The 26,172-nt window shown below is 43.9% G+C and overlaps 1 protein-coding gene across 1 annotated transcript in view; it reads left to right on the top strand.

Annotated features, from left to right (window-relative positions):
* Positions 1-26,172, top strand: part of PHIP (pleckstrin homology domain interacting protein) — an 863,049-nt gene that overhangs the window by 756,544 nt on the left and 80,333 nt on the right. Inside the window, exon 34 of the mRNA XM_030199061.1 lies at positions 6,370-6,519. Within this exon, the coding sequence (XP_030054921.1) occupies positions 6,370-6,519 (150 nt within the window). The remainder of the gene's footprint in view (positions 1-6,369; positions 6,520-26,172) is intronic.

Here is a 26,172-nt window from a genome sequence, read left to right as displayed (position 1 = left end):
GTAGATTATTGGCAAGAGTAGCACGGTCGTATAAACCGCGTCAGTTTATCCCCACGATTGTCAATCAGGGGGGGGCCCGGGTCTCCACCCCACAAGCCATATTGGATGGGTTTCGATCCTTTTTTGAGGACATGTATGCCACGGGTGACCGCGAACTTGGGCCCTCGCCATGGGATTATCTTGAAGATGCGGGGATGCCTAAGTTGAGGGTAGAAGTACAACAGGCGCTATCTGCTCCAATACAAGGGGTAGAGGTGCAAAAAGTCATCAAGACATTGAAGTTGGGCTCTGCTCCTGGGGCTGATGGATTCTCTAATGAATACTTCAAAATTTTAGCACCTCAGATCTGTGGCCCCATGGTGGCTTATTATGATGAGGTGATAGAGAGGGGGTACTTTTCTAGGGGAGAAAATGAAGCCCTTATTACATTGATACCTAAACCTGGCAAGCCATCGGATCAGATGGAGTCCTATCGACCCATATCCCTGCTTAACGTGGATATAAAAATTTTGGCCAGAGTCTTAGCAGATAGGCTAGCAATCCACATTCCATCCCTAGTGGGGGAACACCAGGTGGGGTTTGTAAGGGGCCGACAAGCGGTCACTCATGTAAGAAAGGTGCTGCTAGCTACAGCCTACAGCCAGGTTGCTGGAGACCCCCTGCTTTTGGTGAGTCTCGACGCAGCCAAGGCCTTTGATAAAGTGAGCTGGGACTACCTATTCCATGTCTTAGAGTTTATCGGAGTGGGAGGGCTGTTCTTGGCTGCCATAAAGACTCTTTATTGCAATGCTGCGGCGAGAGTGCTAGTAAATGGGCTCCGCTCGACCCCCTTCTCGGTGGCGAGGGGTACAAGACAGGGGTTTCCCCTTTCCCCACTGTTGTTCCTTCTGTATCTGGAGCCGCTTTTACGTACAATATTGAAGGATCCAGACATTAGGGGAGTGACATGCCGTGGGAGGGAGACGCGAGTGCTTGCCTTTGCGGACGACCTCTTTCTGACCCTCACACAGCCTTCCGTCTCAGTCCCCCATGTACTTGAGGTTATAAAGGAGTTCGGTTTTTTTTCTGGTCTTACTCTCAACTTACAAAAATCAGTGGCTCTGCCGGTTCAATCTGTGATAAGGGAGGAGTGGGCGGGGGAATTCCCATTCCAATGGGCTGAGGGGAAGGTTCGTTATCTGGGTGTGTGGATTACATCTGACCTGGCCAGGTTGTCCGCCACAAACTTAACACCAATGAGGGATAACCTTATGAATACTCTGCGGGGATGGAGGGGGCTTCCACTCTCGTTACAGGGCCACATTGCTTTATACAACATGATCCTATTTCCTAAATGGACATACATCTTACAGATGCTACCACTTGTCTTGACCCACAAAGAAGAATTGTGGCTTCAAAAGCAGCTTAATGGGTTTCTATGGCAGGGAAAAAGAGCACGAATTGGGATCAAGACACTAATGCGACCACGGGGAAGGGGAGGATTGGGGCTTCTGGACCTGAAACTTTTCTCCTTAGCCAGCTGTATGCGCCATTTATCGGATTGGTTTAGATCCACTGAATTCTTCTCATGCACGGGGGTCGAGACTACCTTAATGGAACCTCTTCACTATGCATATTGGCTGCAGGCCCCCTCAGACCAACTTCCCCCCTTGGGCCCCTATCGAATCATTTTGAACCCTCTACGTAAAACATGGCAATGGCTCAGTAAAACTTTTAAATGGGACAAATCAGTGTCGCCCTTGCTGCCAATCCGGGGTAATCTGGCTTTCCCGGAGGGGGGGTCCTCAACTCTGTGGAGGAGGTGGTCTTCCCGGGGGATCCGCTTTTTATTCCAGGTGGTCACGGAGCAGGGAGGTATAAAACCGTTCCAATCCATATGTGAAGAATTTGGTTTAGACAGGGGTGACGCTTTTGCCTATTTACAGCTAAAACATTATGTGCGGTCACTGCCGACCAGTTCCTTGACTAGAGGGGTGTGGGAACGTCAGGATGAGCTGTTGGGGTTAGAGGCGCAGCTGAGAACTCCTCTGAAATATTATCATGGTTGCTTACGAGACTCTATGCCACCACTTGACATCACTTCTGTATGCACTCGGTGGAGTCAAGAGCTGAAATGGCGTCTAGAACCCCAACAGTTAGAGCTTTGTCTGAAGTTGATGTGCAGAGTGACAGAGAATGCGGCGTGGTGGGAATTGAACTACAAGTTCCTACTGCGCTTACACATCTCACCCCATAGGGCCTTTAGAGCAACTCTGAGAGAGTCAGATGATTGCCCCAAGTGTACTGGAAAGAGCGCCACTTTAGGCCATATGTTTTGGTCTTGTCCGCTGGTGCATTCTTTTTGGTTGGATATGGGAAAACAGGTATCAAGACTGTGGAAAATGCGATGGAAACCAGCCCCTGGCCAGCTGTTTGATGTGTTTTTAGTGCAAGGGCCCATGCCTGAGGGAATGAAAGATTTTTTGAAGAGATCTGTACTGATGGGGAAAAGAACTATCTTGCAACAATGGCTCAACAGGGAGGCCCCCTGCATAGCGCATTGGCGAGGCGCCATGATGCAGTGCTGCTCAGTGGAGAAGCAGAGGGTCCGTGATCTTGCCTCTAAGCGAGGAGACCATTTTTGCAAGATCTGGTCTCCGTATTGGGACACGCTCACTCCCATGGCAAAAAGTAGATTATTAAATTGTTAGGGGGATGGGGAGGGGTGGGGAGGGAGGTTGGGGGGGTTTATGCGGGGGGGGGGGGGGGGGTAGAGGGGCATAATTGACTAATGGAAAATTGTATGATGGCACCTTTATATATAGGCCTTATCCTGTTCCTATTATTCAGTGCAATGTTTGTGGTTTTGGCATATTGTACCGTGTTTTGTTGTGCCAATAAACAATATATAAAAAAATAAATAAATAAATATCTCAGACCAACGCCTACATTATTTTTCTACATATTATGCTCTCCTTCACTATAAACCAATTCGATGTTTAAAACATTCTCCGTAAATAAGAGTCTATATCCACTCTCCTGCATTCAAGACCACAGTTCACTGCTTTGAACACTCTTCTGGATCTGAGTCACTCCAATATTTTCAAATACAAAACCTCTGTTAGGGATTCCTTGTTAACAAACTCGTTCCAGTTACCCAGCCGCTTGTTTCAAATGTCTGTCGATCTCATATTATCTTCAATTAGGTCTGGCTCCCATGTACTGGGCACAATATCAATTTGGTTGTGTCTCATGCATTGGAGGATCCTAAGCCAGTTGCGGAAAGTTCACCATTTTGACCAGTTATTGATCTGATTACAACTTGCATAGAAACTGTCACTAGGGTTATGTGTACCTGTCTACAACACAGTTTGGAAACAACATTAAAGCAGGTTGTTTCTACTAGATGGAGCAGCACACTGACTATGCTTAAATCTGTCTCGGAAAATCTGGAGCACTTGGTTACTTGCCGACAGTGGGAAAGACTGCATACTTACCAAGCATCTCTTGGATATTAATGAGGACCTTCTTTCGGATGTAATTAAGGCACTTGCACTGTTTGCTGATGCAACAAGATTCGTTTCATCTGATGAGACACCAACACTTCATCTAGTAGTCCCTGTTTGTGTGAAGCTAGCAAAACGTCTTTCAGTCCTTAGTGATGAAGTTGAACCAGTTCTGCATCTCAAACTGAAACTGTGTCATTTTCTTGACAGCCATTTCCCTTTGCATGAACTCCACTATATGGCCGTTCTTATGGATCCCCACCTAAAATATAACACTACTACTACTGCTACTTAACATTTCTAAAGCGCTACTAGGGTTACGCAGCGCTGTACAATTTAACATAGAAACGACAGGCTGCCATTGAGGGCATCCATAAAATGGTCTCAGTCATTCCTGATGGTCCTGTGATTGATTTGATGGACAACTCCTCAGCTGTTGATGAAGAAGTCAAACCACCTTCTTCCAAAAAAAACAAAGCTAATTGCTGATAATTTTCTTGTAGACTTGTGTGTTCTGTGGAACCAGAATCTCATGGGTTGGATTTGTATTTGGCTTGCACGGATTTGTAAGATGACTTGTTATGCTGTTGGTGTCTTAAATCTGATGTCTGACCAAAGCGTTCATCTTTTGCCAAAAATGATCTTGACAGTTTCAGCCACAGAAACCTCTTCTGAACGTGTGTTCTCATTAGCTGGTCGTACAACTGAGGATCAGCGGACTCAGTTAAACACAGAAACAGATGATTTACTGTATCTTCATGGATTGAAAAAAAATGAAATATTTTATTAATAGTGTTTCATTTTCAGTTTAAATATTATTTGTCTTTTTTTTTTTTAATTAAATTATATAATACAAAAACAAGCAAAATACACTACTTGTCAAGAAATTAAACATTTGCTGCCTCATATTTTATAAGAAAAAGGGAAAAAAAACCCTAATGAAGAAAAATACATACAGCAAGTTTCTAAAGTCTGCACTAATGGGATTCAAAATATTCGATTATGGACAATTTAAGACAAAGTTACAGGAAACTTCACTATTTCAGAGGCTCATATCTATTACCCCTATATATTAACAAGAAGAGATATGATCTAGTTTCTCCCTTATTCTGTTTGGCAGCCAGAAAAGCGGAGCGCTGTGAAGGTTCGTAGAATACATACTTATTTAACTGGTATTTTATGATACATTTGCAGGGGTACTTAAGGAAAAAAGTTCCACCTAACTGGATTACACCAGGTCTCATTAATAAAAATCTTTGTCGGCGCTTTTGTGTTTCTTTAATTACGTCAAGGAAGAATTGAACCTTCAATCCGAGAAAGCTCTTTTCTCTGTTTTGGAACTTTTAAACTGTAGGTCTAAGTTGTTTATTTACAATGCCTGTTATAAAATTGCATAAAATCTTCCTTTCAGCTTTGAGCGGGTAGATTCGGGAAAGAAAATTAAGACTGTGGGGATGGGGAAGGAGAATGTGGTGATGGGATGGGGTTACAAAATCTGCTTGACTGCGGAGATGAGGTGGGGACAGGAAAAATTGTTTTGTTTTGGGAAGGAAATGGGAATGAATCTTTGTCCAGAAATTAAAACAGTATTAAGGAATAACTAATTGCCACTATTCTTCAAAATATATATAGCCTTAATTGATAAGAATAGAATATTGTAAGTAAAGTATCAAAATCTATTTATTACCTTAACAGTTACATATTATTGGTATTTTAACATTCTAAAATAAAAGTGGGAGGATGACCAAGGATGCCAAAGACTGAGAAGATGTATGGAGTCTCCATACTTCAATAAACTTCTCTATTATTATACATCTTCTCAGTCTTTGGCATCCTTGGTCGTCCTCCCACTTTTATTTTAGATTGTTGTATTCCATGGGGTGTCTTGAGTTCTCCGTTCTTTGGCGGATTTCTTTTCACATATTTTAGCATTCTAACATATATCATTCTCCACAACGTTATTGAAAATATAACCTCTAATGAATCATGTATCCTCCTAAGAAGTTATTATTCACAACTTGTTATAATGTCCAAAATCATTGTCCACAGAGGAACTTGACATTTGTAATCCTTATGGAGAAATGAACAATAAATCCCCGTTCTGTGTTGTATTCATCAACAACTCACTTTGTGATCAAACTTAATACAGTTCAAACGATGTTTATATTTTCCAATCGTATTTAACCCAGTGAAGGTCTTTGTTCAATATTTCTTGCAGCTGTACACAGAGCTACGTTTCGCCATTTGGCGTCTTCAGGAGCTGTAATTATCACTGCGATTCAGTGACTTATGAATATTCAAAAGTTTTCAACTGCCTCACTCCACAGTAGTGTAGCTGTTGACTATAACACAGTAACAACACTGTTTACAATCCATGTAAGCTAGACAAAAACTGCTATGCAAGATAAATCTAACTTAATCACGCTTACATTCTATACTTCTTCATCATTTAAAGCACAGTCCCTCAGATGGAAGACTGTTCAAGTTGAACTGCCCTTCCTCACATTTGAACCATCAAGGACGCTGTCACATGCACAGTAGAAGCTCTCTGCATTTAAAGATCCACCTATCCTGCTGTGCAACGTCACTATTGGCCACACTTATACTTAATTGCCAATCCTATTTCTTAGCTGCTTCATATTAATTCTACCCTCTCTACCACCTCATTCAATCCATAGGGATGAAAGTTTGTCCAGGAAAATATGACACATCAAAAAAAAAAAAAAAAAGCATTCTGTAGCAAGAAATAGGTAAAATGCTTAATTTTACATTTGTACTGTAAAATGATTGAAATACTAATACAGTGTAGGTGAATAAATTAACTGTATGAATTTGCTACCCTGACAAAAAAGCATATTATGAACAGCGATTACTGCCATTTCAGGATCCTCAGCCTAAACGGAGACTACGCAACAGAGCTCAATCTTGTGATATTCATGCATGGAAAAGACAGTGTCAAGAGCTGTTAAATCTAATTTTTCAGTGTGAAGACTCTGAACCTTTCCGACAACCAGTAGACCTCGTTGAATATCCAGTGAGTTGGTTTTTATAGTATTTCCTCCTCTTCAGTGTTAACAATAATATTTCCAGTTTTGAAGTGCAACAGCAGGACCTGATGATTACTATGCTGTACATTGTCATTCAGTCTTCCTTCTCAAGGTTCTTTCTATTCTTCTGTCTAAAGAGAACTTTCCTTTAGTTTTGTGGAAATGTTTTAGAAGGTAGGTGTATGTTAAACTTCTCATCTCTTATAGCAATTCAAGGGTAAATTGAGCAGTGAGAGAACATTTAGTAGTGTATTTTTATATGCTTCATACATCTTGATATGTTAAAAAGCACCATGTATTACTGAAAATATTTCTTTAAAAATCATTAAGAAAATAACGAAAAATAGTTTTTCAGCTTTTTGTATTTCTTTGTATTATTTACTTTATTCTTTTAATATAGTTTTCCATTTCCATTATTTTTCTATTTTTAAGGTTTTTCCTAGTTTGTCTCTCCTTTCCTTTTTTTCCCCTACTGCCTTGATCCTCTAAATTATTTCTTATTTTCTTTCCTCCCTCCATCTCTGTCAGCCATCCTCTCTGTCATTCTTCCTAGTTTTCTCTTTCATTTCTGTGATCTACCTTTGTGTTGGTAGCAAAAGAGAAGTACACCAGTTGAGAAGCCAGGAAGCCAGAGTAGCGACACTGTCCCAAATAAGGGAGGTGATGTGGTCTATAGTACTGGGAAGAAAAAAGAGATGGCCAGATCTATGATAGGAAAAGCAACAGACAAAGAGAGAGAGAGATGCAGCTTGGTTAGTAGCAGAAGGGAAAAAAGGGGTCCTGGCAGAAGCCGTGGAAGGAAAGCAGCCTGCAATTGTAGCAAGGGAAGAAGTGCCCTAGGCAGTGGTATTTCATTATTTAGCAGTCTCTTGCTATTCCTCAGCAGTGGTAGATTTTGCAGCAATGTGAGCAAGTGCAAAGTGATGCATGTGGGAAAGAGAAACCAGGCTGCCTGGGTGGCGATACGGAAGCCTTTTTTTTCCCACTTAAAACTATATAAATAGTAGCAATTGATCTCTATAGGAAGTGCGCTGTTTCCTGTACCCTTTTTGTTACACAGTGAGTGTGAAGCTGTGTTTTTGAGTTTCTAATTAATAACAACTTATGAGCTTGAGTGAATTAATAGTACTTATGTACTGCCTTCTATCCCTTCTCTTGCCCTCATTCTCCTACCTCATGATCCCCAGCAGTAGACTCTGCCACTCCCACCCCTACTCATTCACTCCTCTCCAGTTCATCACCACCGCTTCTCTCTCTCTCACTCCCTTTCTCTTCCCCTTATTCATACTCAATTTCCCAGACTTATCCTCTTTCTTTCATTCATTTAATTTATTTATTTATTTATGAATTTATATACCATACAATCTACCATTCTCAGCGGTTTACAACAAAAACATACATAATAAGGTACATTAAAAACAATCTTATATTACAGCATCATCATCAAAATCATAGATCAGCAATCAGGACAAAATAATTGACAAAAGGTTTTCTGTTCTCTCACCCCTACTTACCTCTGCCAGATGCACCCATGCCGTGTTACCCTCCCCCCCCCCCCCCCCCCCCCCCCCCAGATTCATTCTATATCTTGTCCCCTACCAGGCTGGTGTACTCTTTTTCTTTCCTACCACTACTGTGCAGCACCTTCTTGCTCTCTCTCTCTCTGCCCCCTGCCATGTAATACCTCCTGTGTCTCTCCTCCTCTCCATCCAGCATTTCCCCATTTTTCTTTCCCTGTCCTTCCTTCTCCAGCATTGCGCCCTTTCTCACACTGTTGTTGTTTTACCCTGTCGTTGTTGGTGTCATTGGCAGAAGCAGATGTAAAAATAACACCAAGACCCAGGGATCCATCTCTGATAGTTCTGCTGGTCCCGCCTCTCTCGCACTAGAAGTTTACATCAGAGGGGGTGAGACCAACAGAACCATCAGCATCATGTGGGTGATGTCATCCATAGAGCCTAGTGCAGACACTGCCAAGTGCACTGTCACTTTAAATCTTTCAGGCAGTGCCCCCACCACTACTCGGGTGCCTTCCCACCATACACTCAAGTACGGGACCAGCAGTTTATCATTGTTCCCCAGAGCATAGAGGTTCACTTTTTAATCTCTCCTCAGTGAGTCTAAAGTAATAGGACAGTTTCAGGCACACACTCCCATAACTGGGGTGTTCAGTGCTTAAGTCCAGAGCACCCTTAGTCAGCAGAGTTCAGCAAGGAAATCTTTTTGGTTCTGCATCGACATTGAGCTGGTAGGGGATTCAGTACTCGACACAGAACCTGCATCGACATCGGGTGCACCTATGCAGCATTGAGAAGGTCAGACATCGGACTCTGTACCACATACCCATAAGGACTCGATGTCTTTGTCATCATTGCTACACGCATTGTGCAGCATTAAAAAAACCTATGAATCATCGCCATCATTCTCACTCCAGGCACTCTGCCCATACCTCCCCTGCATCGACATCCTCAGTGCACAAGAAGCGTCCATGCCATAATGACCACTCTCCTTCTCTCCAGCTCATTTTTCATCAGCAGCCTTTGAGATCTTCTACATCTGCACACCTATTTCTCAGCCAGTACTAATGCCTACACTTTACAAGGAAATATGGGCTATGTCCAAGAAGGAGCTTACAGGGTGCTTGTGCCAGCCTCAGCCCAGCCCATCAATTCATCGGAGAGACAGTCATAGGAGAGGTCCAACAAGCCGTCTCGACATCGACTGTTCAATGAGGCATGAGCCTGACCAACACATGTGTTGACATAATCAGAGGATCTTTCTCCAACTTCAGAGACTCATCTGCCTCAACGCAGATCCGGCACTCTAGTCATTACATACTTCCTGTGAACAGTACTTTGAAGAGTTAGACCCAGACCTCTCCTGGGAGATGGATCAAGACCCACAAGATCTCTTAGCTGATGAGTCCTATGACATTCCACCTGATCCATCTCTGCCACCTGAGAGACAGATCTCCTCCAAAGAGTATATCTTTTTCTGGCTTTGTCCGAGAGTGGCTCAAGCCATACCTTTCAAATTGGAAATGGAGGAAGAACGGAGGGCATCACGTTTTCACTTCAACTTAAAATTTGGGAGACTCCACTGTCAGTTCAAGTAGCCCCAAAGAAAGTTGATAGAATGTATAGGATAAAGAAATGCACAAATGTTTGAGAAAACACAGTCACCTCATCATTCCCTAGTTGTGGAATCTACTTTAAAACACACTCACAGTGCAAGCTCTCATGCTTCTGCTCCTCCAGGAAAAGCTAGAACATTAGACTCTTTTTGCAGAAACAATTTTCAGGTTTCAGTGCTAACCAATCACATATTGGATTACCAACTTTATTCCACAATTTACTTAAAAGCTCTAATGCAGAGTACTCTATCTTTCATAGAATTCCTTTCCCCTGAGAAAACTGAAGAATTCCATAAGCTTCACAGAAAGCGTCTCTACTTTCGTTAGGATACTCCTAGCCTCTAGGAAACCTTCTACATGAAAATGTTACAGTTTAAAGTGGAAAACATTTTATCTCTGGTATGCAGCCAGAACATTCGATCCTACTACAAGCTGTCTTTCTACCCTTATGGAATACCTTCTCCACCTTTTGAATTCTGGCCTCAAAACTTACTCAGTCAGATTACATTTGAGTAGTATCAGTGCTTTTCATTCTAAAGTTGATAATAAGCCAGTTTCAGTTCTTATTAGATTTATGAAAGGTTTGTTTCATTCCAAACCTCCTATCAAACTGCCTTCAGTGGCGTGGGATCTGAATATCATCCTAACATCTCTCATGAAAACTCCTTTTGACCCGCTTTGCTCTTGTTCTGTAATGTTCCTCACATATAAAGTATATGTAAATGGTGATTTTACAGTACAACAAAAAAAGTGGGAGAGCGACCAAGGAAACCAAAGACAGGAAGATGTACATTAATAAGAAGGTTTATTTGAAGTATGAAGACTTGACACAACGTTGTGTTTCGGCCGTTAGGCCTGCATCAGAAGTCTATAAAAATATATATATATATGATAAAAACAAGTCAAATGTAAAATAATAAACATATTATGGTGATTTTACAACTTCTTCGTATAGCGGTGCTATTTTACAAACCTATACATATAAGTGCCATCAATTAACTAGTGAAACTGCAATTTTTTTTTATTTGCAGGTGGGCATTAATGAAAACAAAACAGAGGATTAAGGAGAATTACTAACTTAATCTTTACCTAAAGTTCTGGCCAAATCAAGCATGTCTTTAAAATCAGTGCTTCCCTCTGAGCTGCTGCAAAACGCAATAGTGAAATTTCTTTGTATATACGTGTATAAATCTTTTGCCTGCTCATACTATGCCCCCTTAAAATCTCTGCATCCTAGGGCTTTTCATGTGTAACCAGCAACTTTCTGAAATTGTCATTTACATCTATATTCAGTCTACATTTGTAAATGCCATTTTCCTTAGCGTCTGTACCAGACCAGTCCAGAACCAGTGGATTTTATCCGTCGGCAAGTGAATGGAGACAGAGAAACAAAGTAGTTATGTGTAATTTGACCCTTAAGGGCACCGTGTATTTTAGAATGTTCAGTTTTTCTCTGTGTTCAGCAGATATTTGGAGACACACTATTCAGCTTCTGTTTATTGTGACAGCTCCACTCCCAGTTGGCAGCTGAGTTTCATTGAGTACAGGGGATACCTTTCTAAAATGTATGAGCTCCTTAAGAATTTGAAGAAGTTTGGAGCAGGGGTGTAACTCAGAGATCTTTGAGTTCTCTACCCTGCCATCCCCTTATTTCCATGTAGTAAAACTTTGGTGGTTTATTGAACGTCCAGATTCTTTCCTCTATTTCTTCCTGTCACCTAGCAGGGGTTTTACTGGTTGAAGTGCAACTGAAATCTGGACAGGATGTCTTTTCTTTGATGCTGAAAACTCAAGTAACATGGAGGAGCCAGCCTGGAGGGAGGAGGTGGGGAAGAAACTCCATGGGCTGTGTTTCTGGGGTTTACTCAGGGCCCACGGAGTTTCTTCCCCTCCTCCTCCCTCCCTCATGGCTGTAGTAAGGTGTATTTTATCAAGGTGTATTCTATCACTCCTCTATTCAGTTTTGTAGTGTTGTTTTTGTGTGTGTGTGTGTGGGGGGGGGGGACCTGTGGGTAAGTGCATGGAGTTCTAGAATTCCATGATGATTGTTTGCAGTACATCAGTTTAGAATTCACTGCACATGGTATGAGGGAAACAGCTATGACACTCCTCTTACAGGTGTAAATGATGGTACTGAATCTGGGAGGTGGGGGAACACATCTAAACAAAGGTCCTAAATTCAGAGTGCCCTCTATTATTCACTGATCAGCCACAGGAACTACATGGAGTAAATAGGAAAAGATTTGTTTACAAAGGTAAAGTGCAAACAGAAATAAAGTTTTAGAACAGATTTCTAAGCCCCTAATACAAATACTTTGGATAATAAAATGAATAGAAGTTAGGTGGAATACTAACACACACTCCCTATAGGCAAAGCCACCTGTATCCCAGCTGGTACTGATCACAGAACTTAAATTATATGACTTCAGTCTGTTATATAGGGTCATTTCATCATGTTGGCACTAAAGCGGCAGGTGATCCTCTTCTGTTGTTGTTGCCTCAGCACATGTTGTAGTCATGTGACGTATGTTCTCTGCCTTTTTCATGTGCACCTTATATGACTTACGTTTTATTAGGTTTAATGTACCGCCTTTCGAGCAAATGTCAAGGTGGTGTACAATATCAAAAATACAGAAAAATGAAAGGAACTACAAAATCCAAATAGGAAAGCAAAGGGCAGAGTTAGAAAAAAGGGGAGGACATTAAAAACAACACACACACACTACTGTTGCAAATACAGGTAACTGTGGGATGATGAAAAGTACGTTCAAGACCCAAATGCAAGTGTGAACAGATGCGTTTTTAAACCAGCCTTAAATTTGAAAAAAGACAGCTTGAGACTGAGGGGTTTTGGTATCGAGTTCCAAAGGGATGGAGCCAGATAGAAGAAAGCAGACTATCGGGTAGCATCAAGATGTGTCAAGGATAAAGAGGGAAGGCAAAGCCGGCAATCGTCCAGAGACTGAAGAATATGAGCAGGGATATAGAGGACGAGAGATAAGATGGAATACCAGAGCGAAAGATTTTGTGTGTCAGGATAAGTACCTTGATTTTGCATTCAGTATTTGACTGGGAGCCAGTGATGCTGCTTAAGGAGTGGGTGAAACATGATCAAAACAACTTGTTTGACACAAGATCCAAATTGCTAAGTTCTGAACAGATTGAAGTCTTCAGAGTAGTGACTGAGGGAGACTTGGCATAAATAACATTACAATAAACATGCTTGAAAATAGTAAGGGCAAGCAAGACTGTAACTTGTGAGGAGTGGTCAAGGAAGGAACGGACAGAGCAAACTTGTCTTGAGCAAATGTCGCGTCTGTGGCCGTGACCACCCTCAGACTTACCTTATTTCTGGGGGTCAGCTTCTAAGCTGGCTTCTGCCTATCCTTTCTGGAGTAGTTTTCCTTCTGTGTGCTGGCTGCTTCCAGCATGGCTCTAATTACTCCACTCTACTGCACCTGGGGGTGCTGCCTGAGTTAGCTCTACCTCTGTCTCCATCCTGGCTCTGTTTGCTCCTCTGTGCTGCACCTAGGTATTCTACGTCTCTCTATGTTCTGTGTGCGCTCTGCCTGCTCCTTGGTTTGTGCTCCTCTCACCCGCTGGTGGCCAAAGCCAGTGGCTGCCATAGTTTGTCTTGCTGTTCCTACCCGTTCCAGACTTTGGTCCGGTCCGGTTCTTCCAGGCTGCCGGACTTGTCTCTTGTTTGTGCCTGGACAGCCTCCGTAGTTGCTTTACTGATGGCTGCAGCTGCTCCTCAGGTGTTGAAGGGCTTTATTAATCACTTAGAGACTGAAGCCTTGGCCTTTGTATCGTCTAATGTCCCTGGTATGTTAGAGTGCTCTGTGCACTGCTACCTTGTCCAGTTCAGTGTGAGTTTCTAGCTTGTTACTAGTAGCTTGGGCATAGCTTTGCTTATTAGCTTGTGTACAGCTTTACTAGTTCTCCTGTGTTTTGCTTAGTGTGAGTTTCTAGCTTGTGACTAGTTAGCTTGGGCATAGCTTTCTTGTTAGCTTGTGTACAGCTTTACTAGTTTTCTTGTGTTTAGCTTTCTGGTTTTCCTGTGTGTGTTTTCCTTTGCTTCTGGAGCTTCAGCCCTAGTCCTGTTCGCTGCCAGTACTCCTTGCTACTGGAGCTCCAGCCATAGTCTTGCTGCCTTCTGCCTGACCCAACTACTGCCTGAACCCCGATACTTGCTGCCTGCTGCCTGACCAGACTACTGCCTGAACCCAGATACTCTCTGCCTGTGGCCAGACCTGACTATTGCCGGAACCCGGACATTCCCTGCCTGTCTGCCTTACTTTCGCCTAGGTGCCTGGGGGCACTTCTGTATCCTGATTCCTGTTGTTTCTGCTTGCTAGTTCCAGTTCCGGTTTTCCTGTAAGCCCTGCCGGCTGCCCGAATCTGAGTGCTCAACCCTCGGGGAACGGTGGCTAAGCGTAGGTGAAGCCTAGGTCCAGTGTGTTCCTGTCCAGCGGGTTCCAGTCCCATGTGTTCCAGTCTAATGGGCTCCACTCCAGTGGGTTCCAGTCCAGTGCGCACCCGTCCGGTGTGTTCCAGTCCTGTGTATTCCAGTGCAGAACTGCAGTCCGGGGTTCCAGTCCAGCCTTGCCTCGTCTCTGCTTTGAAGGTGACCTTGCCTGCCACTGATGCTCCACGGTAGTGGTCCAAGGGCTCACAAACCCAGTGCTTCCAGGGAAGAAGACTGACAGAATGCAAAGGCCCTCGAGGACCTGACAGAATGCAAAGGCCATGAGTCCGGCAAGATCATCTGTCTAGCTGGGCTTCCTGCCCATGACCTTGTCTCCTATTGACAATCCAGGTTCCAACCCGGATGCTGCTCCTGATATTTGGTCGGTTCCCTATGCCAACCCAATTTTTTCTCTGACTTGTTTTATGACGCTTCAGGAGTACCGAGATGAACTTTTGTCTGATCCAGCCCTGGAAGGATACTCCTGAAGCAGCAGCCGAAAGAAAGCGTCTCTGGTGGCGTCTGGTCCGCCATAGCCCAGTTTATGATATTGATCCTTCTACTCTGCTTTTTGAATACCGCCTCAGACTTCTCGAGGAGCCAGCTCTGCGGGATACTCCTGAGGCTGAAAGAAGACACCTTGGAATTCCTCCGCGCGGGTCTTCTCAGCAGAGCAGCCTGCGGTACCATAGCGGGTTAGTTCCTATTCGGGATTCCAGTCCGCTGGCTCTAAGTCCAGTCCGAGGGGAGTTTCAAGCGGAGCCTTTGAAACCTGTTCGAGGGACACGTCCAGTTAAACCTCTGAGTTCAGTCCGAGGGACGGTCCTGACCATGTCTTTGAGGTCAGGCCGAGTGAGACATCGGACCAAGCCTCTGATTCCGGTCCAAGCTGTGCTGCCACCTAGGCGCCTGAGTCCAGTTCGGGGGGTGTTTCATACTGAGCCTCCGATTCCATTTCAAGTAACGCTTCCAGTTAAGCCTCCGAGTCCTGTCCGAGGGAAGCTTTCGATTGAGCCTCTGATGCCTGCTTGAGTGGCATTTCTGGCCGAGCCTCCAGTCCTCGTTCAAGTGGCACGACCAGTGAAACCCCTGAGGCCCGCTCGGGAGGTGTTTCTGACGGAGCCTCCGAAACCTGTTCAAGTGGCGCTCCAGGTCGAGCCTCCGGTTCTAGTCCAAGGGACCCATCCAATCAAGCCTCTGAGTCCAGTCCGAGGGACGCTTGTAATTGAGCCTCCAATTCCTGTGCGAGTGACCCGTCCGGTCAAGCTCCTAAGACCAGTTCGAGTGGTGCTTCAGACTGAGCCTCTGATCCCTGTCTGAGGGGTTTTTTTCTGCCAAGCCTCCGTTAAAGTCCAGTTTGAGGACCGCGGCCAGTCAAGCTCCTGATTCCAGTCTGGGTCCCAGCCCCGGTTCAAGTCCTGATTCCAGTCCGGGTCCCAATCCCGGGACTGCTACTGATACCAGACCGAGCATCCAGCCTATAAAGGTTTCTTCAGTTTCTGCCCTTAATGATAAGATGACGCTCCAAGAGTACCATGATAGACTTTGTTCTGATCCAGCCTTGGAAAATACCCCCGAAGCTGTAGCTGAGAGAAGGCGAGTTCAGCGGCTTGGGGTCCAGAGAAACCCAGTTTCTGCAATTGATCCTTCTATCACGCTCTGTACCGCCACAGTCTTCTCTTGGAGCCTGCCCTGCGGACTACTCCTGAAGCCAACGCCGAAAGGAGACAGCTTAGAAGGTCATTCCAGTCCAACCAGAAGAGCATCAGTTCCAGCCAAGCTGTTGCATCTATTCTGAGTTCCAGTTCCATCCCCGCTCCGAGTTCCAGTTCCAGCCCAGATGCTGAGTCTGCTCCAAGCTCCAGTTCTAGCTCAGGCACTGAGTTTACTCCAAGTTCCAGTTCCAGCCGAGGTGCTGAGTTTACTCAGAGTTCCAGCTCCAGCCAAGATACGGAGTCCGAGCTGAGTTCCAGCTCCAGCCAAGATGCTGAGTTCACTCCGAGTTTGAGTTCCAGCTCCAGCCAAGATGCTGAGTTCACTCCGAGTTTGAGTTCCAGCTCCAGCCAAGATGCTGAGTTCACTCCGAATTTGAGTTCCAGCCGAGATGATGCTGAGTCCACTCCGAGTTCGAGTTCCAGCCAAGATGATGTTGAGTCCACTCCGAGTTCCAGTGCCAGCCAGGATGCTGAAGCCGCGCTGGGTTCCAGGTTCAGTCAAGCTCCTGATCCCGGTCCAGTTCCTGGTTCCAGTTACAGTCAAGCTTTTGATTCCCATTTGGGTCCCAATCCCAGCCCAGCTTTGGATGCTAGCCCTGTTTCTGCTACTAGGTTGATATGCCAGGAGGCCCAAGAAGTTGTGGATCCCCTCAGAAAAGGGCTCCGGTTGAGTAGGACTCCTCTTGCTGCATCCAAGATTCTGATTCCGTCCAGCGGTGGTTCGAAGAGCTTCCTGTTTACAAGACCCACTCCTGGCCGCAAATGCTGGACTTCCTTGTTGCTTCCAGTCCAGCGATCCATGTTTGGGTTCTGAAACCTATCAGGAGGTTTCACCACAGTTACCCCTGGACACCTGAACCTCCCGTGGAGACCGGAAGGGGGGTCTTGAGAGGGAGGTACTGTCACGTCTGTGGCCGTGACCACCCTCAGACTTACCTTATTTCTGGGGGTCAGCTTCTAAGCTGGCTTCTGCCTATCCTTTCTGGAGTAGTTTTCCTTCTGTGTGCTGGCTGCTTCCAGCATGGCTCTAATTACTCCACTCTACTACACCTGGGGGTGCTGCCTGAGTTAGCTCTACCTCTGTCTCCATCCTGGCTCTGTTTGCTCCTCTGTGCTGCACCTAGATATTCTAAGTCTCTCTATGTTCTGTGTGCGCTCTGCCTGCTCCTTGGTTTGTGCTCCTCTCATCCGCTGGTGGCCAAAGCCAGTGGCTGCCATAGTTTGTCTTGCTGTTCCTACCCGTTCCAGACTTTGGTCCGGTCCGGTTCTTCCAGGCTGCCGGACTTGTCTCTCTTGTTTGTGCCTGGACAGCCTCCGTAGTTGCTTACTGATGGCTGCAGCTGCTCCTCAGGTGTTGAAGGGCTTTATTAATCACTTAGAGACTGCAGCCTTGGCCTTTGCATCGTCTAAGGTCCCTGGTATGTTAGAGTGCTCTGTGCACTGCTACCTTGTCCAACTCAGTGTGAGTTTCTAGCTTGTTACTAGTAGCTTGGGCATAGCTTTTCTTGTTGGCTTGTGTACAGCTTTACTAGTTCTCCTGTGTGTTGTGTTGTGTGAGTTCCTAGCGTGTGACTAGTTAGCTTGGGCATAGCTTTGCTTATTAGCTTGTGTACAGCTTTACTAGTTTTCTTGTGTTTAGCTTTCTGGTTTTCCCGTGTGTGTTTTCCTTTGCTTCTGGAGCTTCAGCCCTAGTCCTGTTCGCTGCCAGTACTCCTTGCTACTGGCAGCCATAGTGTTGCTGCCTGACCCGACTACTGCCTGAACCCCGATACTTGCTGCCTGCTGCCTGACCCGACTACTGCTTGAACCCGGATACTCTCTGCCTGTGGCCAGACCTGACTATTGCCGGAACCCGGACATTCCCTGCCTGTCTGCCTTACTTTCGCCTAGGTGCCTGGGGGCACTTTTGTATCCTGATTCCTGTTGTTCCTGCTTGCTAGTTCCAGTTCCGGTTTTCCTGTAAGCCCTGCCGGCTACCTGAACCTGAGTGCTCAACCCTCGGGGAACGGTTGCTAAGCTTCCGGTCCCGTGTGTTCCAGTCCAGTGTGTACCAGTCCAGTGGGTTCCAGTCCAGTGCGCACCCGTCTGGTGCGTTCCAGTCCTGTGTATTCCAGTGCAGAACTGCAGTCCGGGGTTCCAGACCAGCCTTGCCTCGTCTCTGCTTTGAAGGTGACCTTGCCTGCCACTGCCGCTCCACGGTAGTGGTCCAAGGGCTCACAAACCCAGTGCTTCCAGGGAAGAAGACTGACAGAATGCAAAGGCCCTCAAGAACCCGACAGCAAATAAAGGCAAGATTTCATCAACGCATTAACCTGCAGTTCAGATGAAAGGTTACTGTTAGTGAGTATGCTGAGATATTTGAGAGTATGCACTAAGATCAGAGGCGTACCATTCTGAAATGTTGCTAAAGACGGGATGGGGTGTTGGCCAGTAATCCTACAGCCCACAGAATTCTCTGTATTAAGGATAAGATTTTCTGAAAGCCAAAGAGATACTCTGGATAGTGCCGACTGCGGGAAAGAGATATCAGTGGCAGATGGATCTGTGTAGTGAACTATAAGAACCATCACCAACATAGAGATAGGTTGGTAGGCCCAGGTCATAAAGAAGAAACACTGACGGACTTAAGAAAATGTGAGGGGAACCTCACACGGAAGAGATTATGAAGAAGGTGCCATAGTGGGATACCATAAATTGTATATTAGAAAAGAAGCAAACTAGTTAAAAGCGAAACCTGTAACATAAATACCCTGAAGTCGACCAGGTCAAATGCCACGGTAAGATCCAAGAAAACTAGTAGTGCAATCTTACCTCTGTCGAGGGCAGAATGAAGATAATTAAGACGACTCGCTACAACAGTCTCTGTACTGTGAACAGTCTTAAATCCAGATTGCCATGGATGAAAGGCCTGAGTGTTGTCGACAAATTGAGAGAGCCCATTGAAGACAACCCTTTCCTCTAACTTAGCAACAAACTGGAAATGGGTCAGAAATTCGACAACTGTGAACGGTCAAGGGTAGGCTTCTTGACAATAGACCGGATGTTGGCAGTATTTCAGTATTCTGTGTAAACCTCTGTTCTCAAACTGGCATTAATCATTGAGAGGACTAATGGGGAAAGACCATGACTGGAAATCTTTAGCTAAGATGAGAGAGTCAAGTCCAGGGAACAGTTAGTCAGATGAACAGACTGAAGCAGTTTTGTTATTTGAGTAAGGTAAAGAGGGGTAAAGACTGAGAGAGAAGCAGTGAGAGAATTGGACTCCTTAGAAAGGGTGGGGTTAGAAGATAGTGGTAGAGCCACAGAAACTGGGATATATCATCATCATAGGTGATTGGCTCGTGCCCTTTTGTTGTTGTTGTTGTTGTTGTTGTTGTTGCTGCTGCAAACTACAAGAATGTCTTAGGTGTCATCTTCATAAACCCCCCCAAAGCCTGGGGCTGCATAAACAATAGTCCTTGTCTAAGGTTATCTGCAAGCCTCCAAACTGAGCCAGATGTGTCATTGGATAGACGGATCCTCAGGGTCACAGCCAGGAGTCATGAGATGAAAGGCAAAGCAAGTCAGTACAGAATAGTCAGATTACATGATGAGCCTGCACCATAGGTTTTAATAAGTCAAGGTCTGTGATACATTGGTTATATTGTTGCATGGGGCTTTACCCCTTATAGTGGGGTTGGGACTTTGACAGGGAGCTGGATATGAAATCTTTCAGACCCAGTTTTTTAGTAATATAGAGTAACTTGGTCAGGCTATTATGCTGCTCTCTGGACACTGAAAATCAGGATAACTTGATTGCTCTGAGAGCAGTTAAACATTTTTTTAAAGGGCATAGTGGTTCCTCTTGCAGTGGCTACTTTAGAACCTGAAGGTCACAGATTCAACATTAGCTTGTGTATGATAGTGATTAACACTGTGGGGAAAAAGTAAGAGATTTCTACCATGGGTGAACTTTGCCTTGGAGTGGTGTCAGAAGAACCACACCTTTTGCTGACTTCAAAAATACAATCATGGGATTTTTTCTGAGGCTCACTGTTACAGTTGTGTGCATCACAGCTACCGAGAAGCACCAAGTTTGTGTTGTTTTCCAGGGGGAGCTATTTGTTAGCAGTCAATTCCTTTCTCTTGGGCTGCAAGGAACTCTGTCCCTCCTGTTGTATGTGTGTGGGGCTGGTAAAGTCTGAATTCATTGAGGTTCTCTGCCATCCACCTTATCAGAATTTTAAAGGCAGTAAATCAGCTCTTGGGGTCACACTGCTTTGCACACCTAATTAATTTGCACATCTCTCTTCATATAAGGCATCAGTACTAGCAACTTTTTTTGACATGTGCTTAACAGCTCCCATCCAGCTGTTTAAAAAAGAAAAAAAAAAGGCAAGTCTGTGCATTTCTCTTTAGGAGGATTTGTCACCATATGCGCATGGACCAAGACAACAGTTTGGCATAAGGATGAAGTCCTTAGGCCTGATGTAATTAATGAAGGAGTACTCTAGTGATGCCCTAGCAGTGCATGAAAGGATTTGAAGGATTTAACTCTGTCTTCTGCCTCTCTCAGAGCTACCTAGCGTTTGTACATAGTTCTTGCGTTCTAATTATGTCCATCTTAATTTTGGTTGTTTTACTTGTAAATAAATCTGCTTTTATTTTCATTCAGGGCTTGTGTCATTTGCTTGCAGTGTTTCCAGGAGCTTAGATTTGCTCAATCAGGGGATACGACACCATAATCTTTTCAATCCAGAGTGCTATCAAAATACTCTTCGTATGTCCCTATATGCGCTGTTCCATAGGCGGCAGTGTTTGTCTGATTTGCTCCTATAGATAATGGAGGTTCTACTGGGATTTGAACTCTGATCACTGAATTCATAATCCAAAGGGTTAACTATGGAACCATACACTATATAATTGTAGGAGTAGCGCAGTAATTAGGTAGAGGCTTGCAAAGAATATTCTTAACACTGGAATTATTATCTTTATGTGAAAACATGCCTCCTATAAGCAATCCTGAGTTCTCACTCCTTTGTTGATGTTCTGATGAACCATAAGAACACACATCTATAAAAAGTATAATAAATTTCTTAAAAGATATTTACATATAGTGCACGCTATTTACAAAAATGGGAAAATGACATATAGAAAATAAAGTTCTTTGAAAGTAAAACTCTCGGCCATTGCCTACTCTGTCACCCCTTAGTAATGACAGTGTTTGACCATACAACCTGCACGGGTTACCAGTGTCACTTGGAGATGTTTGAAGAAGCAGGGTTGGTTGTCTTGAAGGCTGTGAACGTTTAGATACTTGATGTGATGCCAAACGTTCAGATGAAAGTAAGAACAGGAACGATAAGGTCCCTTCCAGCTAGAGATGTCGACCTTATATACCATTTCTGATTACAGTAATACCAGATATGTTGATAACATTTCAGAAGACAGTTGGCTGTATAACATGATTCAAGATTCATTTCTCAGAATTCTGGCTAAGCACAGATTTCTGTTGTCATTCCAGCTACATTTCTTAGAATTCAGGGCTCCAACCCATCTTGCGGCATCAGTTCTGGGGACTCGAGCTTCGATGTGTCTATCTCAGTCTTGAGGGGTTGTTGCGAATTGAAATTGCTTTGCATTGCATCAGCCAATACCAGGCCACAGGTCTCGTTCAGACAGGCATTCCTGAATATGTCCTTAGTTACAACACAAGTCTTAGAATTGTCTCTGTATTGTAAATCACAAGACACTGCAGGATTGAGTTCCTTAAGGTATCCACAGGTGTACTCACTGTGTGATACAGTGGCAGGGGCTTGTACCCCTATAGTTCTGGATTGGTTTGGTAGAACTAAAGGAAATAAAATTATCTGGTAAGACATAATTTCTCTATTTCCTTGAGTAGATGCTTTTAAAATGACCTCCATTTTATAAATCATTAGTGCAAATCATCATGTAGGTCATGAGCTGGTACTCCTGGTCAAAACTGTATATTTCAATGATTCTGTAAGTGAACAGAAACTGGTACAACCTTTATATAATACAAACTTAAGTACAATATCTTGCTACAAATTTTAATGTACAATTAATATTTTAGTTCCTCCTTTTTTTTAAAGATTCAAGATAAGGGTTCAGTGAGTGGCATGCAAAAGTTTAGTCACTGTCTTGTTATAACAGCAGTGAAAAAATCAAAATGCTTTCCTGCATCTCGCTAGCACTCTAATATGAAATGCCTGTGATTTAGTTTAGTTTAATTTGCTAAGCAAATTGCACAATAAAGAAAACATACAGAAATATTATTGTAAAGTCATAAAATAACAGAATCAGGTATGTTTTGGATTATCTTGCTTGAAATATCCTCTGTCTTCAGCTTCAGTTACTTCATTGACTTTGGACATTTACTTCTAGGATATGTTGTGTTTGTGCCTTTTCGTGCTGCCTCCAGAGTCTCTAATCACGGTCAGCACTACTTACACAAATGCAATCCCCTAGACCGATACCTTAAAAGAACCAGACAACTGGTAGCACTATTTAGACTGCAACAAAGACAAAAAGAGACCAAGGATGCGCTTCCTGGGGTTAACACAGGTTTATTTAATTATCCAGAGATTAGGATACAAAAATAAGAAAATATTCAAGTATAGTCTAGAATATGACAGAAATGAGAACATATATAGAAATGGAAATGGCAATGGAAAGTGGGAGCAGGACATTCTTTCAGACTCCCTGGCTTGGGAGCCAAAAGAGATGTACACTGCCCAACCTCCTATCTGGCAGAGAAATATTATATAGGGTTTCTTTTCCCTTACAAGACAAAAAGGGAGCACAAGGGGGAGGGGTTGTCACACCCCCTTAGTTAGCACCTTACAGTCAGTCAGGATCTCTAGTATCAATAAAATACACAGCATCTGTTTATATTTCCTTTTGAAGATGCATTTGGTCTGTTGTCCAAATGTTTTGGACATACATTTCTCAAACCTTTAATTAATATCTCCCCTATTCTAAAAGAGGAGACAAAAGTTTACTGCTTCCAGTTGCTATAGAGGTGTTAGGTTTCTCTTGTCAATAGAACTATTGCTTTTGACTCCAGGGACCAGGGAGATAGTGTTTGAATTGTTCTAGGCAGAGAAGGAAATAAGGTGTTACCTGATTCATGGTTGTAAAAGGGTAATTCTGTCCTGGATAGTAGCCTTACTTCCAAGCCTGGCCATATTCAAAGGGAGAGATTCTCCCCCTTCTGCAATAATATTTCTTATCCAGTCCTTACTACAGAATTTGTATCTCTCTCTCCTCTGTCAGCCCTGCCCCCTACACCTGGAACTTCCTTTGATCTGCATCCTAAAAGTCTCTCAAAGGCTAATACACACATTCATGTGAACAGCAAATGGACAACAAATGGCAGGAGCTCATTGTCTTTCACTTGCTTGGTCAGAGGACGGTGGGGGAAAGAGGTGGGGGGTACTTGCTCCACCTGGCCTGCTTAATATCATTGTAATTTACAGAAAAAAGAGAAATTTCCACTTCTCATCGTCTGTACATTAATTCTTAGATATTAGATACTTAGCAGCACTGAAACTGCTTGTTTCAGGCCTTCATAAGTACAATGTACACCTCCACCAACAGTTGATATGTGATTTGTAGGTTCTACTTTGCAGATATATGACCTTTTTTTCAAGCAAGTCTGTCAAAGACTTTTTTTCATCTTCCAGATCTTGCCTTGACTTCAACATTTCCATGTAATTTCCATTTTTAACAATGCTTTTGAGAGATTTTTTTCTCTGTAGCCTTCCCCTGCTTTGTAAGGGTGAATTCTTCAAAGACAGACCTATTTATTCTCACGTATGGGTAACGCAATCCCGCATTGCCTGGTCCGGAGCTTATGACAAGCTATTAAGAGCTTTGTGGAGCATGAGACAAGCTCCACTGCACATGCTCAAGTGCCTTCCTGCCCACCTCGAGAGCGCGGTTACCGCACTTCTTTTTCTACCACAGTGAAAAGTGGTAGTTTTCTTCTGCTTTAATTCACAGCTCAGTCCAAAGAGCTTTTCTGAGTGCCTTTCAGCATGAAGTATTTATATACCACTTAAACCTAAGCGGTTTACAGTTTTATTTACAAGTACTTGCGCTGCCCTTTTCTTGTTTCCCTGTTCGGATGACTCCTTTCCCTTCCCTTATTGTTTTTAGCTCTTTTTCCCGCTTCTAAGTTTTATTTCTTTTTCAGTGTCACTGGGCTGTTTATAGGCCTTGACTTCGGTTGCATTTTCTTTTTCTTTTTCTCTGGTGCCTTGCCCTTTTTGTAGCACCATTGAGTCGTCTGATTTGGCTGCGGAGGTTTTTACTTTCATGTCCGCTCAAGTTCCCAGTGGCTTTAAGCACTGTGCCCAGTGCAATCAGACCATCTTTGGCAATGACACCCATTCTTGGTGTCTTAGTGCCTAGGACCTGACCATAGTCATAAGTACATAAGTATTGCCATACTGGGACAGACCAAAGGTCCATCAAGCCCAGCATCCTGTTTCCAACAGTGACCAATCCAGGTCACAGATACCTGGCAAGATCCCAAAAAAAGTACAAACCATTTTATGCTGCTTATCCCAGAAATATTTTCCCCAAGTCCAACTTAATAATGCTCTATGGACTTTTCCTTTAGGAAGCCGTCTAAACCTTTTTAAAACTCTGCTAAGCTAACTGCCTTTACCACATTTTCTGGCAATGAATTCCAACGTTGAATTAAACGTTAAGCGAGATGAGGTCACGTGACGCTATGACCAGGAGCAGTCGATAGCGGCTGTGCTCCTGCCTACCCTCCAACTTTCTCACGATTTTAATACCATAACCCCCACAACATCGATTTGCTAATCGGGCAGCACCTTAAGCTACCCCACAGGAACGTGCTGGGAAGCAGCGGTAGAGAATGGCCATGAAATCATTGCTAAAAGAAAAAGACCGCAGGAAGGTCCCCGAAGACAAGATGGCGGTGCCTGCAAGCCCGGCGGACTCATTGATAGCCTCGGCATGGGCAGCAGAGATTGCGGCGGAGGTAACGGGGCGATGGAGGTCATCCTGGATAAAAGACTGAGCCCAATCGACACCAAGCTAGAGCTACTGCAAAGCAATATGGAACAGCTCAGTCACGATCTAAGTACGTACCAGCAGCGAACCGGGGAACTGGAGGACCGATTGACAACGGTCGAAGAAGCGCAGGCCCGAATGCAGACACTGATAACCTCATATGAAGCTAAAATTGAAGACCTGGAGAACAGGTCAAGAAGAAATAACTTGCGTATCGTGGGGCTGCCTGAAGCAGTAGAAGAACGGGAGCTACGCACATTTTTGGAGTCATGGCTGCCCCAGGAGCTGGAGCTGAGTCCGACGGGGGGAACACTGCAAATAGAGAGGGCACACCGAATAGGCCCTAAACGTCAGCCGGAATCCAGACCCCAAGTGGTAATTTGCCGGTTTCTCAATTTCTCCCAGAAAACCTCGATACTACAAGCGCTGCGAGGAGGCAAAGAGCTACGATATCATAACCAAAAAGTTTTATGTTTTCAAGACAACTCAGCATTTGTGGCTAGTCAGCGGAAGAGCTTTTCACCTGTTCTCAATTGTTTGCAAGGAAAATTAAATTTGCATTACTATACCCGGCAAAGCTGAGAGTCACTCATCAAGCAATCACGAAAACCTATGAATCAATGGAGGAAGCAAAGACCTTTTTACGTCAGTTGGGCCCGGCTGAAACTTGAAAACTTTGGTGGTTGTTGGTTTCTCTGTTTCACAGGGCGATCTGACATTTGAAACAAGACTGAGAAGGAATAGATCAAGCTTGGTTTGACAACCGGGATGTCATAGGAAGCCTGCACGGTTGAATATCATGGAAGTATAGGGAGGCAAAATGGTTGCCTTTCTATATTTCTTTAATTTCATGACTGTATACAGGATGACTCTTAATGTTACATGCTTGCTCACATTACAAGGTATTTGACTAGCCATCATGACATTTTCTGAAGAGATAGGGTACTTATTGCATGTGGCAAGGAGGAAGATCAATAGTTTGGTTTTGATACTTGGATGTTATAGCAGGCTTAGGTCTGTATTTACTTGAATAAGGAGCAGCATCTGCTAGACTCTGCTAAGATTATAAGGAGGCTCCCTTTACAACGGTTTGATTACTTGGAGCGTGGATTATGTGGTCGCAGATAACAGAAGTACTGTTGTTGTTTCCTTATTTTTGTTGCACACAAGAAGTCTTTTCTGTTTATTGTTTGTTTCTCTTACAGTGCATTTCACTTGTTTTTTGTCAATTTGCTGGGAAGATGGGGTAATTTTGAATTTTAGTCATGGAGTA

This window comes from Microcaecilia unicolor, chromosome 3 (genome assembly GCF_901765095.1).
Source record: "Microcaecilia unicolor chromosome 3, aMicUni1.1, whole genome shotgun sequence".
NCBI classification, from domain to species: Eukaryota; Metazoa; Chordata; class Amphibia; order Gymnophiona; family Siphonopidae; genus Microcaecilia; species Microcaecilia unicolor.
Note: the sequence above shows the minus strand (reverse complement) of the source record. Positions and strands in the feature narration are given on the sequence as shown.